Raw genomic sequence first — 24,725 nt, forward strand, 5'->3', positions numbered from 1 at the left:
CATTATTATTGACATTAATCCATAATATTGAACACAATTATAAAAATAAATACAGTTTCCCAATTTTATAACGTAATGAGTACAAGGATGCTCTTCACAAGATAAAAGACCTAATAGAACACAGCAAACATCAATCTCCATTGAAACTGGACAGATCGGTATCCACAGAAAATTTGAGCAGACGTCTATCAGACATTACAAGAGAAATTGTGGAGTCAACTCTAGCGACACATTTACAAAGTATTCAAGAACAAATAAACGTCATTTCTAATCACATCAAGGAAACAAGAAATCAGACACCAACTTATAGCGATGTCTTAAAACAACCAGCCCCACCTACTCCTTTAGACATTCCAGCCACAACGGATTGCAGTACAAGGGATATTCTCAAGAAAATTGAAACAGCAATCATTAAACCGTCAATTAAGAAAGTCTTTGTAAATGACCAAAATTGTGGAAATAAAATTTCACAATGACAAACAAAAGGAGAATATATAGAGAAGACAAGTATAGAGAACGCTGGCATTTCCTATAAAGAAAAACCAAAACGGCAAATATCCCTGATTCTTCTGAATGTTCCGACATCCTACAGTGACGAAGACGCAGTAGAAATTCTTAAACTCAACTGTGATTTCAAGGAAGACACAGACAATGTAACAATCACCAAGTCAATTCCACACAAAAATGACATTAATAAAAGACATGTTTTAATAAGAGCCAACTTCCAATTGGCAATTCAATTGCTAAAAATTTATTATGTTTTCATAGGTTTTCAGAAATGCATAATTAAAAAAAGAATATTACTGTTAAGGTGTAGACATTGCCGAATTTTAGGTCACCATCAAAACAACTGTAAAAACAGAATAGCATGAGGATGGATCGCAAGATTCTTCTCAATGCAACAGCTCAACCTCAACTTGCATAAACTGTTTATATTCCAATGAAAAATATACATCGAACTTCAACGTACATCATAAAGCATCCAGTCCAGATTGTCCAAAGTACCAGTATGAATTAAACGAGTTGAGACGTCAATCTCAAATAAATCAACAAAGGAAGCTGTATTAAAAAAAAACAGGACAAGCCTACAACAAACTTTTTAACCCTCGTCAACCAGCTAGCAAACCAGGCAAACGTTTGGAAATACACTCTTTAACAAAAAAAATCGAAGCACCAAGAAGAAACTGTCCGATTGAAACGAAAATTGGTGAATAGGAAGACAATGTACAGAATAGTAAATGATTAAAATTTCAGAACAATCGAATAATTTATTGCAGAGTTACAGTAACAAGTTCAATAAGGTGTTGACCCGCCTCTAGCCTGGATACAAGCTGCCACACGGCGTGGCATAGACCGATAAAGCTCCCGGATGGTCTCTTGCGGTATTTTCTGCCAAATTCGATCCAATGTCGAACGAGGTCATCAACATTCCGGTGCCAGATGCAATCGCCTTCCCATCATATCCCAGACATGCTCGATGGGAGAGAGATCTGGTGATCTGGCAGGTCAAGGAAGAGTTTGACAAGCTTGCAGACAGTTCATAGCAACACGTGCCGTATGTGGTCTGGCATTGTCTTGCTGAAAAACCAGCCCAGGGCGCTGCAAAAGGAACGGTAGCAAAACAGATCTTAGGATGGCGTCGAAGTACCGCTGTGCAGCACCCCAGACCATAATGCCTTGTTGAGGGCCGGTGTGGCGTGCAATAGTGAAGGCAGGATCCCCCTTCTGCTCTGTGCGTCTCCAAACACGTCTTCGATGATCGTCAGGACACAGTTGGAAGCGGGATTCGTCGCTAAAGACTATACGTCCCCAGTCGGCATCATTCCAACCTGATCGAGCGTCGATTTTTCGCGTCTAAGTGCGTTTTTGGTGCGTCGGATTTTTTGTTATAGAATGTATACTTTATAATTAAGAACAGATTTCTAACGTCTTCACCCTTGTTTCAAGTATTCTATTTTTTTATTATTAGATAGTTCTAAAATTTTTTTCTTTTCCTTCTTTATTATTTTATTTTATTCATTTTTTTTCCTCTTACATTCCATATTTTTTCTTTCCTTTCATTTCCTACTATTTCTCATTTTAATTATTATGTAAATTTTTAAAGCAATTTTCGTTCTTACTTAAATTTTAGTTTCTAAGCGTTTCAATTTAATTTAATTTCATTTAGATCAATGTCCTCGAAAACCTTATATTGATAATTTTAAGAAAATGTGATTGAGTATGAAGTTGTAGCCATTTTTTTTCCTTCTGAAATATGACCACTGTGCAGTTCTTTGTCTTTTGACTATCAGGATTGTCATTAGTGCAGCCCCACCGCCCGGAGTGGACGCTAAAATATTCAATCAAAATAGTTTTTCAGCAATTAGAAGATTATAGAGAGCTGATTTTATGATAGAGGGATGCATAAAGAATTGATTCTGAAGAAATGACCCTACTTTCATATTTAAAATTTAACAGTTTTACATTTATCATCAATATTGTCCATTTGTTTAAAGGTGTAAGATTGAGATAAGAGATTATTTTTTTGCGTTTGTTAAAATTCACAGGTGATTTGTCCAAACTTTGTCAATAAATATAGTTGCTAACCAAAGAATGGGACGAGTTTTAACCTGTGAATTTGCATCCTGTCATGGGAAAATGTAAATCTGATGTTTCCTTAAAGATTGTAGTAAATCAAGCCTTTTAAGCCAGACGAAGTCAGTTAAATTTCAATACAAAATAAGGTGATTAAAAGTCTCAGAATGGGAGGAGCACTGATGAATTGCAGTTATAGATCTCTTAGCCGTCGAAACGTTTCCGGGGTACACCACGAGGAGGTGGATCTATAATCGTACCCCATGTTTTTTTTTTTTTTTTTTTGTTTATTGTTAAATTATTTTGCTATTGTTTTTTATTGTTAAATTTTGAATAATTTCTGTAACACAAGAATTTTTTTTTTTTTTTTATTTTCGTTTACAGAATGAAACTATTTTTTTTTTTTTATCGCAATACCAGTTTTCTAAAAATTTAAGTTCTCAAATGAATTTTTTTTTTCTTTTGTTTTTTTTTTGCAAAAATATTTATTTAAGTATTGCTCTCTGTGACATGAAAAAATAGCTTATCTTTGTTTTTAAGTACAAAATAGTCTTTTCTTTTCTTCTCTCTCTGTAAAACAGTTCTTTCCTTCTTCATTCAAGCTGTTCTTTAGCATCCTTTCAGCAAAATCATATCTATCAAATTATGAAATTGCTTTCATTGACATAATTGTTTTTTAAGTTCAGAACTGCCTTTTTCTGCATTACTTTTTTTTTCTTTGTCATTTAAATGTCCTTGCCATCCTTTCAGTTTTTTTTTTTTTTTTTTTTTTTTTACATAATGCTTCAACTCATTCAAACCTATTTCTTACTGCAGCAAGAACAAAATAGGTTTTTTAAAGATGACCAAAACCCTTTCTTTTTTCTTTTGTTATCTGCAATGCAGTCTCCTCTTTCACCATCCAAATTGGTCTCACACTCTTCAATATCCTCTCTATAAAAATAAATAATTTCTTAGAATTGAAGTAATATTTGTACCAAGTCATTTTGTTAAACAACTAAATCATATGAGAACACAAATAATGTTATTTTTGAAATAAACAAATTTTGTGTCCAAAGGTGAACAACGAAAAGTTTCTTTCTATTAAAATAAGCCTTTATAATTATAATATAAAAAAATACTAGTGAATTTAAAAATATTAGCTTTATTGCTATTTTTATGTAATGGTTGAGTATACTACTATTAAAGTAAGATTCTTCATAAATGAATTTTATTAAAAGGAAATAAAATATATGAATGTTCTAAACTCAAACAGGGAATAGCTTTGCCAATTTATTTTAAAAATAGATTTTTTATTAGGTCGTGTAAACCCATTCTAATTTTAAACTTTAATTAAGTAAGAGAGTGTTTCAAAATTCATAATAAATGTTAAATTTAATTTAAATAAATTTAAACTTTTTAAAAAAATAAAAAGAAACTTACTGTTGGTTCCAAATATTTGCTATCAATTTATGGAACTTAAATGTTCATTGTTTTATATTGCTTTAGCATTTTCTTGCAGAAAATAAAAAGTTAGAATTACTAAGATAACTCCAATTAAATACAGATTACCATACCTTTTGCTTTGAAAATCCTCATTACTATGTTCCTCATTAGAAACATTTTGAACAATTCTAGGTTCCCCAGAACCTCCAACATCATATGTCACTCTATAATTATAAACAAACATAATAGATTTTAATATAATTTTCAATGCATAAATTTTAGAAATATAATAAATTTTCATTATTTTCAAATAATAATGTGCTTAGTTATAATGTTACACAAAGAGTTAACTTTAAACATATTCAGAAATTCAAAAAAAAATTTTTTTTTCATGGAATAATATTTTGGTTTTAATATACCTGTTGGTAAAGTTTCAATATGTGTATGAATAATTAATACAAGTATATATAAGTTTTGCTTTAGTAAATCTTTAAAATTGAATCTATTAAATACTTCAACCTGAAATTCTGAAATAAAAATATGTAAATACTCTATCAATGCCCAATTTTTTAATACTAAGAATAGTGTTAGTGTTAGTTTTCTTCCCGGAATCTAAAATGTTTTGATGTTTTCTGTTACAATTTCCTCATTAGAAAATTGGTTGGATTTCAACAGCCTTTTGTATTTCTTCTTTGCTAAAATTCATAATCCCTATTGAGTATACTCTTTCAATCTACTCTATGAATATGGATTTAAAAATTGTATACTAAGGGCCATCATTACAGAACACCATGTGAGTTAATTGGTAATAGTGTAGTCTTTGAAAACCTTCAAAAGACCATTCCTTATTCATCAAATTTTTTTGCATAAATTTTCTTTTGGCTCTTATCATAGCTTCTTTTTCTATTTATCGATGTGAAAAAAAAACAGAGTGGGATGAAAAGTACAAAACAGTTTATGAAAAGGAAAAGTACAGTTTATGAAAAGGAAAGGCAACAGAACGAAATTCAGATACAATATAATTTTTATTTTAGTTTCTGCTAAGTGCGAATTGAAAATATTGGTATTGAAGATACTCTTGAAAACTACAAAACTTAACATATTACTTAGACTTAAGAAACTGAAATTAACAGAGTTACCGGGTTTTTGTTAAGAATCTATCGAAATAAAATAAATTTAAGGCCATTACTCAAGAAATATATTATTCTCGAATATTTTTATTGTTAAACAGAATTCAAAACTATGTAAATAAAAAATCATAACTTATATGAATGAAAAAAAATTTTTATGTTCCAGAAGGGCTACACAGTAACACAGTAACTTTCCTATAAAATAGAAAGTATAGTATTCAATGATATCATAGCCAATTAGATTTATAATTATTCAAATACTGTAGATTGAAACTCGCGTGATAATTTATTAAATAGTTTTTTTTCTAAATCATTTGTCTTTCTGAAAATTATCGTATATTTTTTCAGATTTAAATCTTGTAAAGTATTTTAAGTTTAAAAAAAAAATGAATAAAAATAAATTTAGATGTATCCTTCTGTTGCCCCAAACATAGGTCACAAAACATTTTTGCTTAAATACAAAAAAAATCAATCTGAATACAAATTAGCATACCTAATATTTTCACAAGTCTCCAGAGTCAGATTTTGAGCCACAAAATGCCCAATACATTCAGATTCAACATAGAATCCGCATTCGTCACTTTTCACAAATTGGTCACCACTAAAATTATAAAAAGTCATTTTTCACGTATCAGCATGATTTATAATATAATGAATATAATTTCAATATTTAACTAGATAAAGAATAGGGATATGTATTTTATATGAATTTCAACAGTACTTAGCATTCTAACCTCTTCAATGTTATTTTTTCCATAGGTATATAAATTTGTAAGTACTATAAAAATTTTATCTTTTTAATTTACGAAATAAATTTAGTGTTATCTTATAAAGAATCATTGACTATAATCGTTGTTATTTTAAGATTTATTAAAAGTAGAGTTATTTAAAACATTTGAGAAAGTTTTAATGTTTAAAAATATATGCTGTTACGATTATTATGATATATTTAAAACAGTCAAAATGTTAAGCATTTATTTTGAAAAATGAATTATTTTTAAGGAGATTTATGTAATTCTAACAGACAAGTAATATTATGACAAAAATTTAAAAATTCTAAGTATACTTAATTTAAATATATAATCGCGTACCCAATATTTCCATCATTCTCATAAGCTGGATTTAAACCAACATCATTTTCGTCAACATCAGACTCAAAATTAAATCCGTATTCATCATTTTTGCCAACTAGGACAACACTAAAATTATAATAGGTCATTATTTACTATTTTGGCACGACTTATAATAATATATATCTATTTTAAAATTTCTTACTTTCTCAAAAAACAATACTTTGCATTTTTATTAAAAATGTATAAAAGTTTATTAACATTTATTTAAACATACAATGTTGAAGAAAGCATCTTTTTTGTAATACACTGCAGAATTTTATGCTTGAAGCACTGCTTTATTCAAAAACTGGGGAAAAAACTTTATAATCATGTGTAGAATTGTGTCCAATGATAGGTGTTTTATATTTATATATATATATATATATATATATATATATAATATTGAATAAAGAGTAACCTTTCAAGAATAAATTCCTGTAAGTGTATCACCAAAAGGATGATTTGAACAACTAGTAATCAACTAGTTAAAATAAAAAAGTGAAAACTAGGAAAGAGCTTTAAGTAATTTGCATGTAACATAATATGTTATGTAACATGGACAAGTATTATTCATAAAAAATTATGAAATGCTAATAAAACTCAATTTTAATACAACTAAATGTACCTTCTCTTTTCATCATTCTCACTCGTTTGAGTCTGAGCAACAAAATCATCCTTACAATCGGCCTCTACATAACATCCAAAATCATCATACTTCACATCAATTTCGACACTAAAATAATAATACGTCATGTTACTTTTTCGGCATGACTCATAATACATAGATGTATACTTTTTAATGTATAATACTTATAAAAACTGGTGAATTTTTTCATGCAAAAGGTCTAAGTGTTTGCAATCGAATTATTCAAAAACTTCTGTTGAAAAATACTTAAGGTATAATATAATGCAAAATAGGTATAATATTATGCATGTAAAAAATTATTATGCATTAAAAGGTATAATATTATGCATGTAATGCTTTAATTGAGTCAAATAACTAAGATAAAAATTTTACTAATATTTGCAAAATTCTGCTTAATAACAAAATTATCAAAATTTATCGGTTATATTTCTTAAAAAATAAAGTTTAATATGCAAAAAAGTTGTCAATTTTATCTATTTATTTTTTTTATTTATTTGTCTTTTGTTCTGTTTAACATTTTAATGTTAAAAGGCGAATAAATTTATTTTTTCAGACGTATTTTATATTTATTTATATCTGAACTTTGTGATTTAATGAAAGAGGCCTTGAAGTTAGTTCAAGGATTTAATTAGTTCTTTTTATAAATGTATAAACATTCAAAAATATATATGTGTTAATCTCCTGCAATACTATATGTCCTGCTAATAACGGAGCCTCTTATGTATCTTTAATTAGTAAAAAGGTGTACCAAAAATTAAATTTGCAGAGCTGTCTATTTGTGAAATCACAATCTGCATACTTAAAAAATATCATAAAATAATATCAAAATAAAAATTTCCATCATAAAAGTAAAAATTACGTCGATGAATACTTATAAGACCATAATTTGGATGTAATCTTTATAATCATTAACAGTTCAATAATCTTAAGAGTGAGTTTTTGCAAAATTGCAACTTGGTGTTTGTAACTATCATTTTCAATTGTTTTATGCGCAATTGTAAACATTTAAAATAGCAGAAAGCAATAAATATACAAAAAATACTAACTAAAAATTTGAAGAACATTCAATTTAAATAAAAATTAGCATACCTGATGCTTTTTACAACCTCTTCACCTAATGGTTGGGCCGATATGTTTTCAACAATTTCCGGTTCCTCAGAACCTCCAAAATCAATATCCACAATCCTAAAATAAGCATAAAGTGAACCTTAATAAATTTCTATGTATGTATAATTTCAAATAACTTAAAGTACGCCTGGTTTTTTTTATTTAAAGAAAATAGTTGGCAATCAATTAAAAAAATCATAATTAAAAATAAGGTTTTTTCAGTGTTCCTTTAAATTCTTCACATTTTAATTAAATTGATATTGTTGATATGTTTTATTAAGTTACGCGAGATGATTTTGCATTTTTTTAAAAAAAATATTGTAATGTTTTACAAATGTGAAAATTTTCTAATCGACTCTTAGAAAGCATAGTTACAAATTACTATTTAAACAAGAAGAAAAATAGTTATCAAAATCTAACGGATCATTGTCTATGTGTAAATTTAGATTGAAACCATTGATATCAGTTTGATTGCATGAATAATCTTGGGTGTTTTCTAGTTAACTTATTTTAAATCCTTTTTTTTCTTCCATCATTATTTCACTTCACCTTCTTCGGTAGTAATTTTTTGCAGCTCAAATAGTATAAATATTAGTTTGTGAACATTTAAACTTCCTTATTTAATTTCTTTTACAAGAATTTTAATAACCTACATTGAACTCCCAAATACTCGGCATATTTAAAATGAATAATTGTGAATTAAATTCTTTCATAAAATTATTTCTGATTTAAAAGCAGTTTTATCATAAAATCTTCCTTTAATGTTTTACTTGTTTTGCTTAGTTATATTTTGTTGAAAATATAGATTGTATTACAATAACTCTCCCTATTATGCCAAAACAAAATGTATATGAATAGAAACATATGTACAACCCAAAAGTTTGCTAACACAGACAGAGAAAAATATTCTTGTAAATTTACCATACTGTGTGGTAATGACAATTCGGATAAAAAAAAGAGCAGCATAATAAAAATCAAAAATGGTAATAAAAATAAAAATATATACGGTATTGAAGGCTTTCATTTGGTACATTTTCTCTTCATACGGTAATGAATGAGCGGAAAATATAGTTTTTGAAAATATAATTCTTATTCTCACACATTTGGTAAAAAATGAAACATTAAGAAGTTAATTTTACCGGATCAATTATTTTTGAATCATGGTCTAATATGTGTTCTCATCTATCAAATTCTAACACATATTATTGCTAATTTTGCAAATATCTATCAAAGTGCTTTATTTTAAACTACCACGATTTTTTGTGTTCCCATAGATCCACGGATATGATAAATCTCTCCATATTCTGGTAGTTTTGGCGATAATTTTTTCTCAGTGCCGGTTGTTTTGGTCTTTTTTCTATTTCGTGCCTATATATTTATAATCTTAATTTGTGCTCTTTTTTAGGGAATTCGGCGTATTTATGATTATATCCTATTTAGCGACTTGAAAAATATATACTTACTCATTGATTGCTTCATCCTCACTTTCGACATCATCATAATCATCTTCATGAGCTAAATATAATTTCACAGTTAGAAAAAATTCAACTTTTAACATTTTAGAAAGATAAAATATAATTTAAATTTTAAAAGAATTTGTTAGTTATTTTGAAAACATGTTTCAAGGACTTGTATTATTTTAATTTTACAACACTTTAAAAATTGCAACTGTTTTTTATTACAAATATGAAAATTATAAAAATAACTTCAACGTGCATGTTTGTCGTAATTTTATTTCAAATTTAATGATTATTTATTTATTATTGCATGTTTTGTAATGCAAACAAGTTTAAATGAAACAAATATTTTTTTACCTATTGTCTATGTTGAAAAATGGGACTTATTTTTATCTTGTTTAGATGCCTATAATACTGTAAAAAACTATAATACTTTATACTTTACTTTTAATACTATAATACTTTAAATACTACAAAATGATAAATCATAACAATAGCAGCAGCACAGTTTTTTTAAGTAATCATAACATTAATTGCCGTTTGGCATAAAAAGTAGTAGACAAGATTATGTAAAAAATTTAAAATCTATTAAATGAAATTTTTCTGAAAAATACTTTATTCTACTGATTCTTCTAGTTCTTTCCATTTCTCCTTTGATATCTCTCACTTATTTTGACAGAAGCCAAAAAGGACTTTAGCAAGGTCTTTTTAGCAGAAATATGGCTACGTTATGAAAAATTGTTATCGTTCAATTGGGCTGTCACAAGCGCAAAACAAATTAATAGGAAATCTGATTTTTAACAAATTATTTAGTTGTATATCGGACCACTTAAAAACAATTATATCTTAAAGATGGAAATTTCAAATTTTTTTTTAAATTTCAAAATCGCCTTTTATTACAAAATTCTAATAAAATTAATAACTATTTATAAAGAATTCTAATAAAAACAATAAATATACAAAGAAAACAGGGAAAAATATTTTTAAAGAGAAAAAGAGAAATTATTAATAAATAAAATTGTCTATAGAAGTACTTAAAAAATTAAAAATTAAAAAGCTAGAAAACAAAATAAGGGGAAAATATAATCTCGTATCAGCTCACATAATGGTAATTGAAGAAACGAATTCTTTCTAATATATATAGCTTTCTAATATTACTATAACATTTCGTAATTGATAAATTTTATTATGGTCTTGCTATTAACATTTGAAATTTCTTTTTCCTTGAAAAAGTATAAATCTCTTCACTTAGTTTTGTAAACCAAAAGTTCTATAAATTGCATGACTGCTAATATTGGAATAAATATAAAAAGTATAGGCTTACGCATAGGTCGAGGATACTTCATCATCTGGTCTAACCAGTAATTAATTATCGCTTGTTTATACAAGCAAAATTGCTTCCTATGCATTCGCCAGATAGGCGTAAAGGTTTGGTGAAATAATTCACTCATAATAGCACTTTTTTAAAGCTTTTCAAAATCGCCGTCAAATTTGACAACATACACTGAGTATAGCTCAAAAAAGAATGACCAACAAATTGTTTTTAATAGAATTTATTTCTGTTTTCAACAATTAACTTTTTTTGGGTAACAATGCTTAACAATCAAACTTTTTATACACTTTCCAATTATTTCAATCTATATATTGTTATAAATATACTCTAAAAATCTTTTCTTTGTATTTGATTATTTAAATGAAACACAAAAAAGTTACATTGTTGAAGGAAGCAAGAAACCAAACTATTACATTAATCTTTTCAATATTGATTTCTTAGTGAACTGAAATTTATAAAAAAAAAATACTTACACATTTTGTAAGAACTTATGTAAGAATTTATAGCAAAAGAAATAGGTAAAATATTCAGAAGCTAGGCACATACAATTTTTTTAATATAACTTTTTGCAATTTACTGTTGAGCAAAAGATACTAATATATGGAAGGAATAAGGCTATTGGCACTAACTCTGTACATCACACATTTTTATCGATAGCTTAATTTTCTTTTGCATTTAGAGAGCATCTCGTACCACGAAACACTTAAAAAATAGTTATATTTAGTTTAGTTACCTAAATAATTAAAAAAAATACAGAAGTAACTTCAAATACAATCAAATGTTTTTCTATGTGTCAATCTATGTGTTCAATCTATGTGTTTTTTTGGCATTGCCTTATTAGTTAGTTCAAATGTAAAAATTTAAAAATTGATATTTTTTTGGCAGCAAAATCTAATTTTTTGAGGAAAATATTAAAATTTTAAACGTTATAAATGCAAACAGATGTTAGAAATTTTCCTTTTGTGAAAAATACTATTACAAATTGTATTTAATATTTAATTTCTCTGATTTTTGAAAATTTGACTCATTCATTTTTGAAATTTTACGTAACAAAATTTAGATTTCTGGATCCAAAGGTGATTTTGCTAAAATCCCACAAGCATTTTTGCAGTTTTAACTTTAAATTAATTTAACTATTCCTTATTGGCAAAAATTATTTTAATCAAGCCGCCAGAGTCATAGCGGAAAATTCTTGGATTCATGTAGAAGATAAAACTTTTAATGATTTATACTCTTTCGTTATTGTTTTAATGTTAAATCTTGGTAAATTTATCAAGATAATTTTATATTTATTAACAATATGAAAATAGTATTTAAAAATATTAAGTGGAAGTTTTTTCTTGCGATTTCGCTTAATAGTGTGTAATTTCTTTTAACTAAGAAAAACATTGAATTTTAAATTTTCCGGTAGATTTTACTATTTTAATTTGAATATTATATGTCAAATCCTTATTTCTTGAAATTCTTTTTATTCGCTTTCGACGTAAAAATTTGCATAATTGAGCACATTTTTCTCAAAAATTTTTCTAAAAAATAGAACAAATATTTTAAGTTAAATTTTGATTGTTCGAAAGATATTCCTATAAAAAAATTAAAAACTAATGATTTTTCCCAACTTTACATTCAGCAAAATTAGGACACTTAGGAAGTTCTTAAATTGTTCAAAACTTCAATAATTATACTTATTGTACTGTTATTTAAAAAAATACAAATTAGACTTTTTATTGTAATCTTTATTTTAAAGAAAATTCAATTGATATCCTCTATCAGTTTTAATATTCATTCACACGATTCAAAATGAAGTATGGAAATCTTAATAGGTTCAAAAAAGTTTTTTCAACTTTTAACCTAGACCTAATAGATGATTTGAATAAATACAAAATCATTCAGACCAAAGCAATTTTACGAATAACTTAATTAATAAAATTTTTATAAGTTATCAAAAAACTTGCAAAACTAAACTTTTCCATCGTTCAACAAATCCTACTTGGTGGACAACACAGTTAACAATTTATAAAAAGGAACTTCGAGCAATTAAAAGACGCTTTCAAAGATCAAATTATATAGAGGTTATTAATAAATATAAAATGATTTATAGGAAAAAAAGAGCACAGTATAAAAAACATATTATACAAGCTGAATATAAAAGTTGGCAGATCCTTTGCGAAAACACAAAGAATATTTACGGTACTCATTATAAATCTACGTTCAGAATAAATTCATATCTAACAATATTCACAAATATATACAGCAATAATTCGAAGCAAACAGCATTCGTAAAAATCTTTATCCCGACGATAAATATTCCTTCACGTCGGCTAATTTACAGAAATAACACACCGGATCCCCCATTTACATGCAATGAGTTACAACGCCTAATTAAAACTCTTAACATCAGAAAAGCACCTGGCATCGATGGGATGGATTGCATTGTAGTTAAAATCTTATTCTCATTTTTCAGTACTTTAATTCCTAAATTTTTCAACAAATGTCTTACTTTAAATTATTTTCCAGATCACTTTAAGATAGGTTAGGTTTTACTTTTTTTATAAAAGGGCAAAGATCCAAAACATTTAACATCCTATCGCCTAATCACCCTTCCACCTTGCTTGGGTAAATTTTTGGAAAAACTTATCATAAAAAGACTAAATTTTCATTTAGAAAATATATTAACGCCCTTTCAGATCTTCAATACGGTTTCAGATTCGGCAAGTCAGTCAATTTAACTTTGGATAATTTTAAAGATAATTTAACAAACCTAAAAAATAATTAGAAACACTTTGCAGCTATGTCTTTAGATATTAAAAGTGCTTTTGACAACACTCAATATAGTATAATTAATTATGAGCTGTCAAAACATCATATTCCCTCTAATCTTGCCCTTTCATAGAAAGTATAAACACAAACGGACAAGCAATTCTTTCAACAGATCAAGGTTACTTAACTAAAAACATTTCAAAAGGTTGTCCCCAGGGGTCATGCATTGGTTTTACAACATGGAATCTTACTATCAATAGTTTGCTTAACATACATTTAGAAAATAATATGATTCAAGCTTTTGCAGACGATCTGATTATACTGACTTTTCCCAACTAAAGGAGAAATTTGGAAGAGATTACAAATATATCCCTTAATAAAATTCATACATGGCTTATTCAAAAGGCTCTAAATCTCTCTCTAGAAAAAAACAGTATGAATCCACTTTTATAACACAGAGCGCAGTGCAATATTTAATATCAATAATATTAAAATTAAACATTTTAATCATTTTAAATATCTAGGAGTGGTCATTGATAAAAAAAAACTGGGGTTCTGACATTAATCTATTAAAACAAAAATCTGATACATTATTAAATTCACTTCAAAAAAATTGCCCTAAAGTTATGGAGTATCAACCGAAAAGCAAGAAAATTAATATACAATACAGTAATAATTCCCCCATTAGTTCATGGTTGCCGCCCATGGGCAACGAATATCTCTCCACGCATTTATCGCACTCTACAATCTATTCAAAGAAAATTTCTTTTAAGCATGAGTAGAGCATATTATTCTACCCCAACGGCAGCACTACAAGTACTAACAAATATTCCTCCTCTCGCAGAACAGATTATGTCAATATCATGTTCAACAACCGTAACTCAACTAAAAAAAGATGCCAAATTTAGTAATATAACGTATAATACTCTTGACTATGAGAAAAAGCTAAAAATACCACATCGATATCCTTCGTTTCACATTATTAACAAAATATCTTTAGAAGAGCAGAATAATTTTGATTTTAACACGAAAACAAACTATTTTACAGATAGCTCGAAGACAAATACAGGCACAGCTTTCGCTTTCCTCAATATAACACATTCACAAAGTTACACATTAGAAAGGGAAAATTCAATTTTTCAAGCCGAACAGTTGGCAATCCTTGAATGCATTAAATATATTAAGAACACTGAGAGCACTTACCATAATAATAGTTACATCATCTGGTCAGACTCAGAAGCATCAATATCATCAATACTTGATTTTAGCATAAATAATAGAATTTCATTCGAAATTCAACAAGAACTTCAACACACATCAATACAAATTTCCTGTATTAAAGCACATAGCAATAGAGTTGGTAATGAAAGAGCAGATTACTAAGCTAAACAATGTACGAGACAACCAAGAAATTACTTATATCCACTTCCAGTTTCATATCTTGAACGAAAAATTAAAGATTTTCTTTTATTTCAATGGAATAATTCGGACAAAGGAAGACGCTAATTCAAAATTATTACTTTCTTCAAAACAATTCCTCCAAAACAAGTTATCTGGTTTTTGACGGATCACGGACCATTTGCAACCTTCTTTCATTACCTACATAAAACAGATACTGATCTTTGCACCAGCGGACAACAAGGTTCACCTGATCATTATCTCACTAGCTGTTCCTACACTGTTTCCTGGCATACTTGTCAGCCTAGCCCAACAAATTTAGAAATTTGGCAGAAAAATTTCATTATAAATAAAACTTTAACCGAAAGATTAATAACAGTAATGAACTTTTTAGCAGATAATGACTATTTATTAGAATTTTAATGCTTCTTATTTCACAAATTTATATTGTACAATTTTTTTTTCTCTTTGTCTTTTTACTTCTTAATTTCCACACTTTCAGTTCAGAAAAAAATTTTAATATCATGTTAAGTAGTCAATTTTTCATTGTAATCAACTATTCTTAAAGATTTCTTTGTAAAATAATGAACATCATTATGTTATTTTCTTTCTCTGATGTGTTTATTATACAACCTAGCATTAGTCTCAATGAGATTACTTTGTAACAAATTCTATATCACTGTATTTATACACTGTAACTATTTATGTACTGCAAATATTGTCATGTACATATCAAAATTTTAAAATAAGTACCGCTGACTGGACCCGTCCCCTTACTGGGGGGAGCTGGACTAGTGGCCAAGTCCTAAGGGTTTTGTATAGCCTAGGTACGCTCAAGGCTTGGAGGAAAGAAAAAGAAAGATTGCTATATTTCTGGACTCGCTATATTTCTACCCGCTATATTTCTGGAGTCAGAAATATGAATTCATCGAAAGAAAAGTATGTTTTTTTCAGAGAAGGTACGTTTTTGTGTCTGATTTCGTAACTTAAAATATCGTCTGCCCTAATTAATTAGCATATTTTAGATCAACCCCTCAGTTCATTAAGAATGAGTCCTAAAACGTGAAGATCCGATGATTAGATCAAAATTTACTCAGGTTGTTCATTTTATTTTTGGCACAGTCTACTAATGAAAATATTATATTTTCCTGTTATTTTTTTGCGAAGTTTAAGCTTTTTGAAAAGCATATACGCTTTAAATGTATTACAATTAGAAGTAATGAATATAAATTAAAGTAATATATTTTAACCATTTTATGAATATTTGAATAGTTGTTTTTTATTATTTTTCCTTTGTAAATTGTGTCATTATAATTTTTGAACGATAAAGACATCTACAATGATTACTTTTATTTTTAGTTCTTTCTTAATTGCTTAAGAATGCCCGATGAAAGTATGCTGAGAAATTGTAAGTAACTATAAAATTGCAATGAATTTAATATTTCAGAGAATAACTTACGAAAAATATTCGATATCTTATATAATTTATGAAACGTCTAGACAGTTGAATTTTATAAAATAGAAAGAAAAAAAATAAGAAGTCTGAAAACTGAAGCATAATGCAAGATGAAAAATTGTCACAGTAAACAGAAATAGTTTTAATACAATTACTTTACTAGTTAGATATATTTGGAATTAACAAACAACTTGTACGTTCTTTTTGTTCACGAATACTTTGCTCTAATACTCTTAACTCTAATTTCAGCCACATTGTTTTCTATTGACGTAATTTAATTAATATTTCTCTTAAGTCATTAAAATACAAATAACTGTTTCTAAATAATTTAGCTGAAATGCATTAATATACCGATGATTCTCTTGACCCAAAACGTAATTTTAAATGTATTAGAGATGACTTTTTAGACGATGTGTTTGTGTGCTCTTTTTCTGTTTGCAAAATTTCTTAATGATGTAAATTTTGGGCCGGGATTCTCTGGTTGGTAGGGCACTGGGCCCATGTCCAAAAGGTCGTGGGTTCGATCTCCGCCGGCCGAAGATGTAAATGGTGACTAATGTGCGTTTGCCGGGTCGTAAAGTCCCCCATGTTCCCGTAACAAATCATACCTCTGTCCTCCTTGTAGTCTGGTTAGGTTCAAAATTACAAGGCTACGGAGCTGAACATTAGTAGTCGTAAACCCATAATTGGGGTGACTGTTCAACAACGGTTATAAAATAAAAATAAAATGATGTAAATTGGCTTAGGGGATAGAGCACTCGCCTCCCATTGAGGTGATCCGGGTTCAAATCCCAGGGATACGAATTCTTATTACTATTATTCTTATTATAATATTCTACGTGGCAATATGAATAAAAACGACGAAAAAAGAAACAAATAAATAAATAGTGAAATTAAAAAAACTCTACTTTTTCTTTGTTTGCTTGAGCTACTAGTTCTAAAGACGCTTAAAGACATAATGCAAAATGTCATTAAAAAACACTATCAAGATTATTTTTTTCAGTTTACTGAAAAAAATATTTTATTGTATTGATTATTTAACATTATATTACATAACATGTATTATATAACATGTATCATCTAATATATACTTATTATATATTCTTGTTAATATCTGCCCTTACTGTAGGAGCAACGTTATGGTGCCCCTGAAAAAGTGGCCAATAAACCTGCCCTACTAATACCTGAATGATGAGTGTCAATCGGGTGGGCATTGGAAAAAAAATATTTATTATAATAATATTATATTATAACATTATATTGCAATATTATATTATAATATTACATTATAATATTATTTTATAATATTATATTATATTATAAAACTGTATTATAATATTATATTATATATAACTTCATTTGAAAGTACACTGGTATTTATTTAAGAAAAAGGAATTTTAGACACATTTTTGGTACCGACAATTCAATTTATATAGACTATCAAGTTGATCTTATAACTAAAAGATATATTTAGCTTAAATAAAAGGATTGGCAACTTAAAACAATATTACCACGAAAAAATAAAAATCAATCTATACTAAGGTAAGCGTGCGAAATCATTCTGACTAGAAATAACACTATGATGTTTGTTTAGCGCTAAGAAAATATATTAACTCAATATTATTTCTGATAAATTGAAAGGGAAAGTTTGTATTTCTTACTTGTAGAGTGCATGTAAGTTTAAATCTACATTTTAGGTTCACCCTGATATCATTCTAATTCGATAGACATTTTCATGTTTGTAAATATGCTTGCAGATATTTAATTGCAATAGGTATTATTCTTGATACTGTTTATCTCTATGTTTATTATTATAAGAAATCATTAAAAAAATTCCTGATAAGTACTATTCGTGAATAAAAGCTTTCTCTAGGTTTAGTGAAATATAATTTTAATCTTTTGAAAATGGTAATAGCCTATTGTTAAAATAAATTTACCTATTGAGATACGCATAACAGTCAATTAAATGTACAGTTAAAATACTTATATATGAATATATTTTACAATGTTTAATCTGTGGAATTAACATTCTTTAAAAGTCTACAAAACTTGACTTCATCTATTTTATGCGGTGCATGATTTGATTTACAGCTTTTAATCGAAATATTTACTGTGTAATTTAGTAAGCTAAAATGAGAATTTCGTAGGAATAGGCAAATTTATTTTATTTTTCGTTGCTAAATAACACAGAGGAACGAACTTTTTGCAGCATTTATACAAATAATCAATCTTGCCTATTTTGGATGTGGCAATTTTAAATCTGAAGTTAGTTTTGCTCTTAAAGCTGCAGATTCGTTATAAAAGGACATTTCTATTCTTTTTTTTTTCAATTTGTTTGATTTGTTATTAAGTTTTAAAACTTTATATATAACAGGTGACATGTACATGTTGCGACAAACTTCTAGGAGAGCTAGGGCACATCATCAGGACTAAAATTTTATAGGAATCCTTGCTCGAAACTGTTTTCTGGGGTGTTTCTTTACTATGATTTGTGCAGAAGCACATGATGATACAGCTCATAACAGGGACTTGCCCCTATCGGCTCATGTTCAGTTTTTCTGGCATGGGTTCCTTTGCAATTTTAATCCAAATAATGTGTCCTTACTTCTGTAGAAATTTGTCAAAACATTTATGTGAGCCCTTGTTGTATATATAACCCTTTTAATCTTGTACATTTTGTCAAAATATAGACTAAAAATATCACGTTAAAAAAGGTTAAAAAATGTCAATGCACAGAAAAACGTGCTTCCCAGTGTTACCTTTGTCATTTTGATAACTAGTGAATTTGTAGTCACTACCTAAAAATATTCGATAAATAAGAATATGAATCAGCATTTTTAAGCTCCTTAGAATCAGTTTTTCTGTAGATTGCTATTAGAACCAGTAAATTTGTCAGTAGAGAACTTTTCTAATATCAAAACTCAAGAAAATTTCTTGAAAGTAACATTTTTACCAAATTAATTGGAACATCAACGTATATTTTTATACTACACTGTTAGAATATTCATTCTGAAATTACGGTGAAATAACCGGCAGCAGTCTGCTCACCCGATTAACTAGAAATTTTATAGTTATTAACGTTTCTTTAAATTTACGGTTTTTAAATTATTTACAACTGGTCCGGTTAAAAAACACCATGAATAAAAATCTATATGGTTTTTCAACCATTTAATCTAACCTAATTTCTAAAGCACAAAAATTAAACTTAATCGGACATTGGAGCTCTATGGGTTCAGCTTCTTTTATGCGTGAATAATATAGTTTCCTATTCTAATAGTTTAGAGTCACCCAATGAAGAGTGTAGAATATTAGAAACTTTTCACGTATTGAAGGAATGGAAGAAAAATTGTGGTATTAATGCGGGGATTAGTCATGAGATTGATCGATTAGCCCAATCAGCTACAGTAAGTACCCAATTGCACGGAGCAAAATAGCTTTATAAAGTAGGCCTAGTTGCCGCGGATAGAAATCTGGTTGTTAAACCGTATGGAGGAAAACAGTTAATGAACTGTTTTTCGCAGACTTAACAGTTTTAATATTATCGTTTTTATCATCATTTGAGTAATTTGGATTAATGAAATAAGATAAAAATTAAAGAAATTGCTATTTAACCATCCTTATCGAGAATTTTCTAGCAGTGTATTTTATGATTTAGAATAAAAGAAAGTCATTAAAATGTAACGAGAAAGAGCTGCGAAAACTAAAGAAAATGCAGACAGCATAAGTTGAGGGAATCAGAGATTTCAGATGGAAATCATAAATATCAAAACGTATTTAGAAAACATCGTTGCTACTTGCAACCAAATCTCATGAGAAATCAAACAGAGAACGAAATTTAAATGTAAAACATTTAGTGTAGCAGTAGCTGCGAGCGAATTCTGTTATTATTTGCACAAACTTTTGACAAAGTAATTCAATTTTAATAATGAAAAAGAAAAGGCTAAGGGGATATTCCGTATTTATATGGTCTGGGAAAATTGTTATGTTGTTTCCTTAAAATTCCTTAGTGTTAGAAATTAGGTTTCCATAATAAACTCAGAAGCTATTATTTTTCACGAACATAATGAAACGCATCATGAAAAATTCAATCTCGGAGGAAGAAAGTAATCAGATTTTGTCTTTTTGGGAAAGAAATAAGGTTGAACATACTTTTATTATTTTTATGTCATTACCCAATCGAATTGTGAAGATATCATTAAATTATGATAATAGAAAACTTTGTTTTGAGAGATAAACACGTTTGTTGAAGGATCTTTTAATTTTCATAATATGGGTCATTTATTTTTTTTAAAAACATTTCATGCAATAATATGAAAATAATGTTTTCCAAAATAATAAGTAATTTTGTACGAAATGTGTAATACATACATTTCTGATCAGTCGAAACGTATAGAGATTTACATATTTCGAAATAAAATTAATTATTATAATACTTCTGTATAGAAATTTAATAACTACATTATTTATTCTAATACTTTCTGATTAGAAATTCGATCAGGTAGTTGAATCTGAGATATAATAAGATTTTATCTTTTGAGGAAAGAAATAATTTCGTACATACTTTTAGTTTATATCATTACCAAATCCAATTGGGAAGACATCATTAAACTATAATACGAAGAGAATTTATTTTTAAAGATGAGACTGCACATTTGTTATTTGTCGATTTTAATTTTCATAATATTGGTTACATATTTCCTAAAAATGCATGAAGGGATATGGAACTAATATTTTTCATAATAATAAATAGTTTTGTACGAAGCATGTTTATATATTTTTGATCAATCGATACTTAAAGATTTACTTATTCTTTAATAACATTATGCATTAAACATTTCTGATTCGAAATTTAATCAGCTAGTTTACTCTAAAATACATAATATTTTGAGCTATACGTTTGTATAATATTAAAAGAAGTCATTGTAACTGGGAAGAATATCAGCATATATTTCAAAATATTTCTTCAAAAAATAAACAACTAGAAACTATGATACATTAAACCATGATAAGAACATCAATTCAGACTACAATATATTAGATCAAAACAGGACATGCTATCATGAATTTTGACAAGAACACAATACAGACTATGCTATCTTAAATTGCAGTTTATTTTTATGATTTACAGTAGTATTTCTAGAGGTTATATCACACTTAGATTTAGTCTAAGGATATTTTTTTATTTCTGAAATTATAATTTAAGTGAAAACTGGTCAAGATGAAATAATATATCCCGCTTGTATATATAATGTAAAGTTAAAAGAGAGTAATTTTTTATAAATATTTTTAGAGAAACCACAGCTTACACTGTTAGACATTTTTCTGAAAAATAGTTAAATAGCAATTTATTTAATTGTTATTTTACCATATTCAAACAAAACAGTCAAATTAAAATAAGATGGTATTCAAACTGTTAACTTTAAAGAAAACTGTATTTACTGCTTTCACCTAATGCGGTTAAACAAACAGAATTTTATGACACCAACTAGAACCACATAGCTCACTTCATTTGGGTACATATTATAGCAGATCGGGTTAATCTGTTAATCTCATGACGTACAGAACGGGGGTTCGAGTCCCAGCTCAGCACATGAAGATTTTATAGTGTCCTACACTCTCCAATTTGAAACCCTAGACTGTTAAAATACGATACTCCGATTCACCCATAGATGGCAGCACCATAAAGCTGCTAAACTGCATCCAATGTCCATTAAATTTCTTTTTTACAGTTTCGAAACTATGATAGTTGTAAGAAGTTTAAAAGCAGTATAGTTTTGTATAAATGAGATTTTAACCATATTAGTTGTAAAAGGTTTTAAAACCGTAAAGGTTTAAAACTTTCTTCGCCATTAACTTTAAGGTTAATTTGATAGATATACTGCTGCCGGTAATTTTACCATAATTTTAGAATAAAAATTTTAACAACGTAGGTAAATTAACCCCTTCAACAATTCTTTCTTTTAATTTAATAAAGTTTTTTATTATTGTTTGATGCATATCAAGTTGCATTTCATTAATAAGGTGTCTGAAGTCCTCTTTTAAAACAAAGGAGTTAGTGAACGTTTTGAACGAAAATATTGACTTAAAATTTCCTCGAAAATTAACTTCAACAAAGGTCCAATCATGTGAATCAAAATCCACATCATACCGGAACCATTTTTAACCTCTCTACTTTATGGGTGCACAAAAATTTCTTGATATATTTTTTCTGGACACGGTATTCTTATATGGCTAAAATTAGAACTTCATCTCACTATGTTTAAATATGAAATTAATTTTGGATCTGTTTATTTCCATATTTATGATTATTTTTGTTTCTTGTTGCAGATCATTATAATAAAAAAGACTAAGACTTTTTTGTAATTATGATAAAAAGTCTAACGGCAGTAAAATTCTAATTTTTTGCAATCACGTACTTTTGGGTCTGATAGTGGAAAAAAAACTGCTCTATTTAATTTCGATTTAATTTTGCAACTTCAATTTGTCTTCCTTCAAAAAAAATTATTTACACGACCAAATAAATTACTTTTTTGGGATATAGCTTAAGACAGTCTGCGTTCAACCATATAATATTTTTATTTCAACTAGAGGACTCAATATTAATGTTTATATGGAGATAATACAGAGATATTTAGAATTTTTCTTCTTCCTTCTTAAAATTCGTCTTCTTAAATTCTTCTGTTCTGGTGGTATTTATTCTTTTTTTTTCAGTAAACTTCTGTGTTTGGTAAAAAAAACATATCCTTTGCTAGAGAAGAAATGTAAACTATAGCGGTACAAAATTCAAATAAAAAGAAGAATATTACTCTCTAAATTATAAGGAACAAGCTAAGTGTCGTGCAAGGAGAGAAAATCAATTCACTTCAACGTACTTTTGGTTTGCAATTTTATCAGCAATTCATCCCACTGTTGGTGCTGGTGAATTAATGTTGGTATTTATCGTTATAAATACACCATGGGACTGAATAGCCTAGTTGGTAGGGCACTGGCCCATGTCCAAGAGTTCGTGAGTTCGATCCCAGGCAGGCCGAAGACTCCCCGTGTAGTAAATGGTGACTGATGCACGTTAAATCTGTCGAGTTGGAAAGTCCTCCCTGCTTCCATAACAAATCAATACCTCTGGGGGTACTGATCCAGGAGTTTCCTTGTCTTCTGGATTGGATTCAAAATTACAAGGCTACGGAGTTGAACATTAGTAGTCATAAACCCAAAATTGCGTCGGCTGTTCAACGGCGGATATAAAATATAAAAAATGGTTGAAATAAGTTTCCTGAAAGGAGCTCCGAATTAATACAAATAAAGTATGAAAAAATTAAATAAATTACGAATTCCCTTGATTAGGTGACGAAGTCATTTGAAAAGGACTGTAATTCTGCGATATGGAGAGAAACGGGTTGAGGAACCCTTTTATATATTTAAAATAAAATATAAATGAATTAAAGTGTATTGAATATTTGTATTGAATAAGACTGCAGTGAATTGGACGAGAAAAGTGCGAGCAGAGAAGGCCAAGATATTAAAAGAGTGGTTTATATGTTGACAAGCGACATCAAGGAGTAGCCTGAGCCTCTTATTATATTTAAAAGGTGAGGTACTTAATAAAATAAAGGTGAAATGACCATAGTTTTCCATAAGAAAACAACTGCACTGTAAAAAATTGTCGGCCTGCATGAAGTATCAATTTTACCTTGAAATCCGTTTTTAATGTAAAATATTATAAGAGAATTCTTACAGCAGTATTTAATTAAAGTATTTCAGTGATTTTACTGTAAATAATACTGTAAATACGGTATATCAGATTTTTTTATTTCGTAACATGTTCCGGTAAAAATGGATTTCACGGATAGATTTCTAGATGAGTACTTTTGTTTGTAGTGTATGTATTAAGCTCAAAATATTTAAAAATAAATAAATAAATATATAAAAAAATAAAACAAAAACATTTAATAAATGAAAATATTTTTATGTATATTTTTTGAAAGAATTCAACGAAATATTTAGCAAATTAATACAGCAACAGTTCCATTCGTTGAACGATGCAGTGATAAATTCAGCCAGCGAATTCTGAAAAAAAATTACTTTGAAGGAAAAAAAATGTTCTATAAAGTGAGTGGTGACTACTTTCTCATTCTATGAGGGAACTGGGAGAACTTATTTTGCTACTTTTTCTCCCCATTCCATATCTCTTTCCATCGTTTATTTATTTACTTTTTTTTATATAGAAAAAAAAGTAAACGGTTAGAAATTTACTGCAAAAATTTAGCGGCAGTCATACATGTAACTCCACTGAGAGGCTTATTTACTACCTGAAATATTGAAAAAGATAAAGA

The 24,725-nt window shown here is 28.0% G+C and overlaps 1 protein-coding gene across 1 annotated transcript in view; it reads right to left on the reverse strand.

Moving 5' to 3' along the window:
- Positions 1 to 3,330: 3,330 nt before the first annotated feature.
- Positions 3,331 to 24,725, reverse strand: part of LOC122270364 (uncharacterized) — a 33,656-nt gene continuing 12,261 nt past the window's right edge. The window contains exons 2-8 of the mRNA XM_087166743.1: positions 9,458 to 9,509; positions 7,977 to 8,072; positions 6,867 to 6,974; positions 6,221 to 6,328; positions 5,623 to 5,730; positions 4,131 to 4,223; positions 3,331 to 3,507 (exon numbers count right to left, since the gene is read on the reverse strand). Of these exons, the coding sequence (XP_087022869.1) occupies positions 3,375 to 3,507; positions 4,131 to 4,223; positions 5,623 to 5,730; positions 6,221 to 6,328; positions 6,867 to 6,974; positions 7,977 to 8,072; positions 9,458 to 9,509 (698 nt within the window). The 3' untranslated portion in view covers positions 3,331 to 3,374. The remainder of the gene's footprint in view (positions 3,508 to 4,130; positions 4,224 to 5,622; positions 5,731 to 6,220; positions 6,329 to 6,866; positions 6,975 to 7,976; positions 8,073 to 9,457; positions 9,510 to 24,725) is intronic.

The sequence above is a fragment of the Parasteatoda tepidariorum genome, chromosome 6, assembly GCF_982258835.1.
Source record: "Parasteatoda tepidariorum strain Cologne lab strain chromosome 6, Ptep-v5.0, whole genome shotgun sequence".
Taxonomy (NCBI): Eukaryota; Metazoa; Arthropoda; class Arachnida; order Araneae; family Theridiidae; genus Parasteatoda; species Parasteatoda tepidariorum.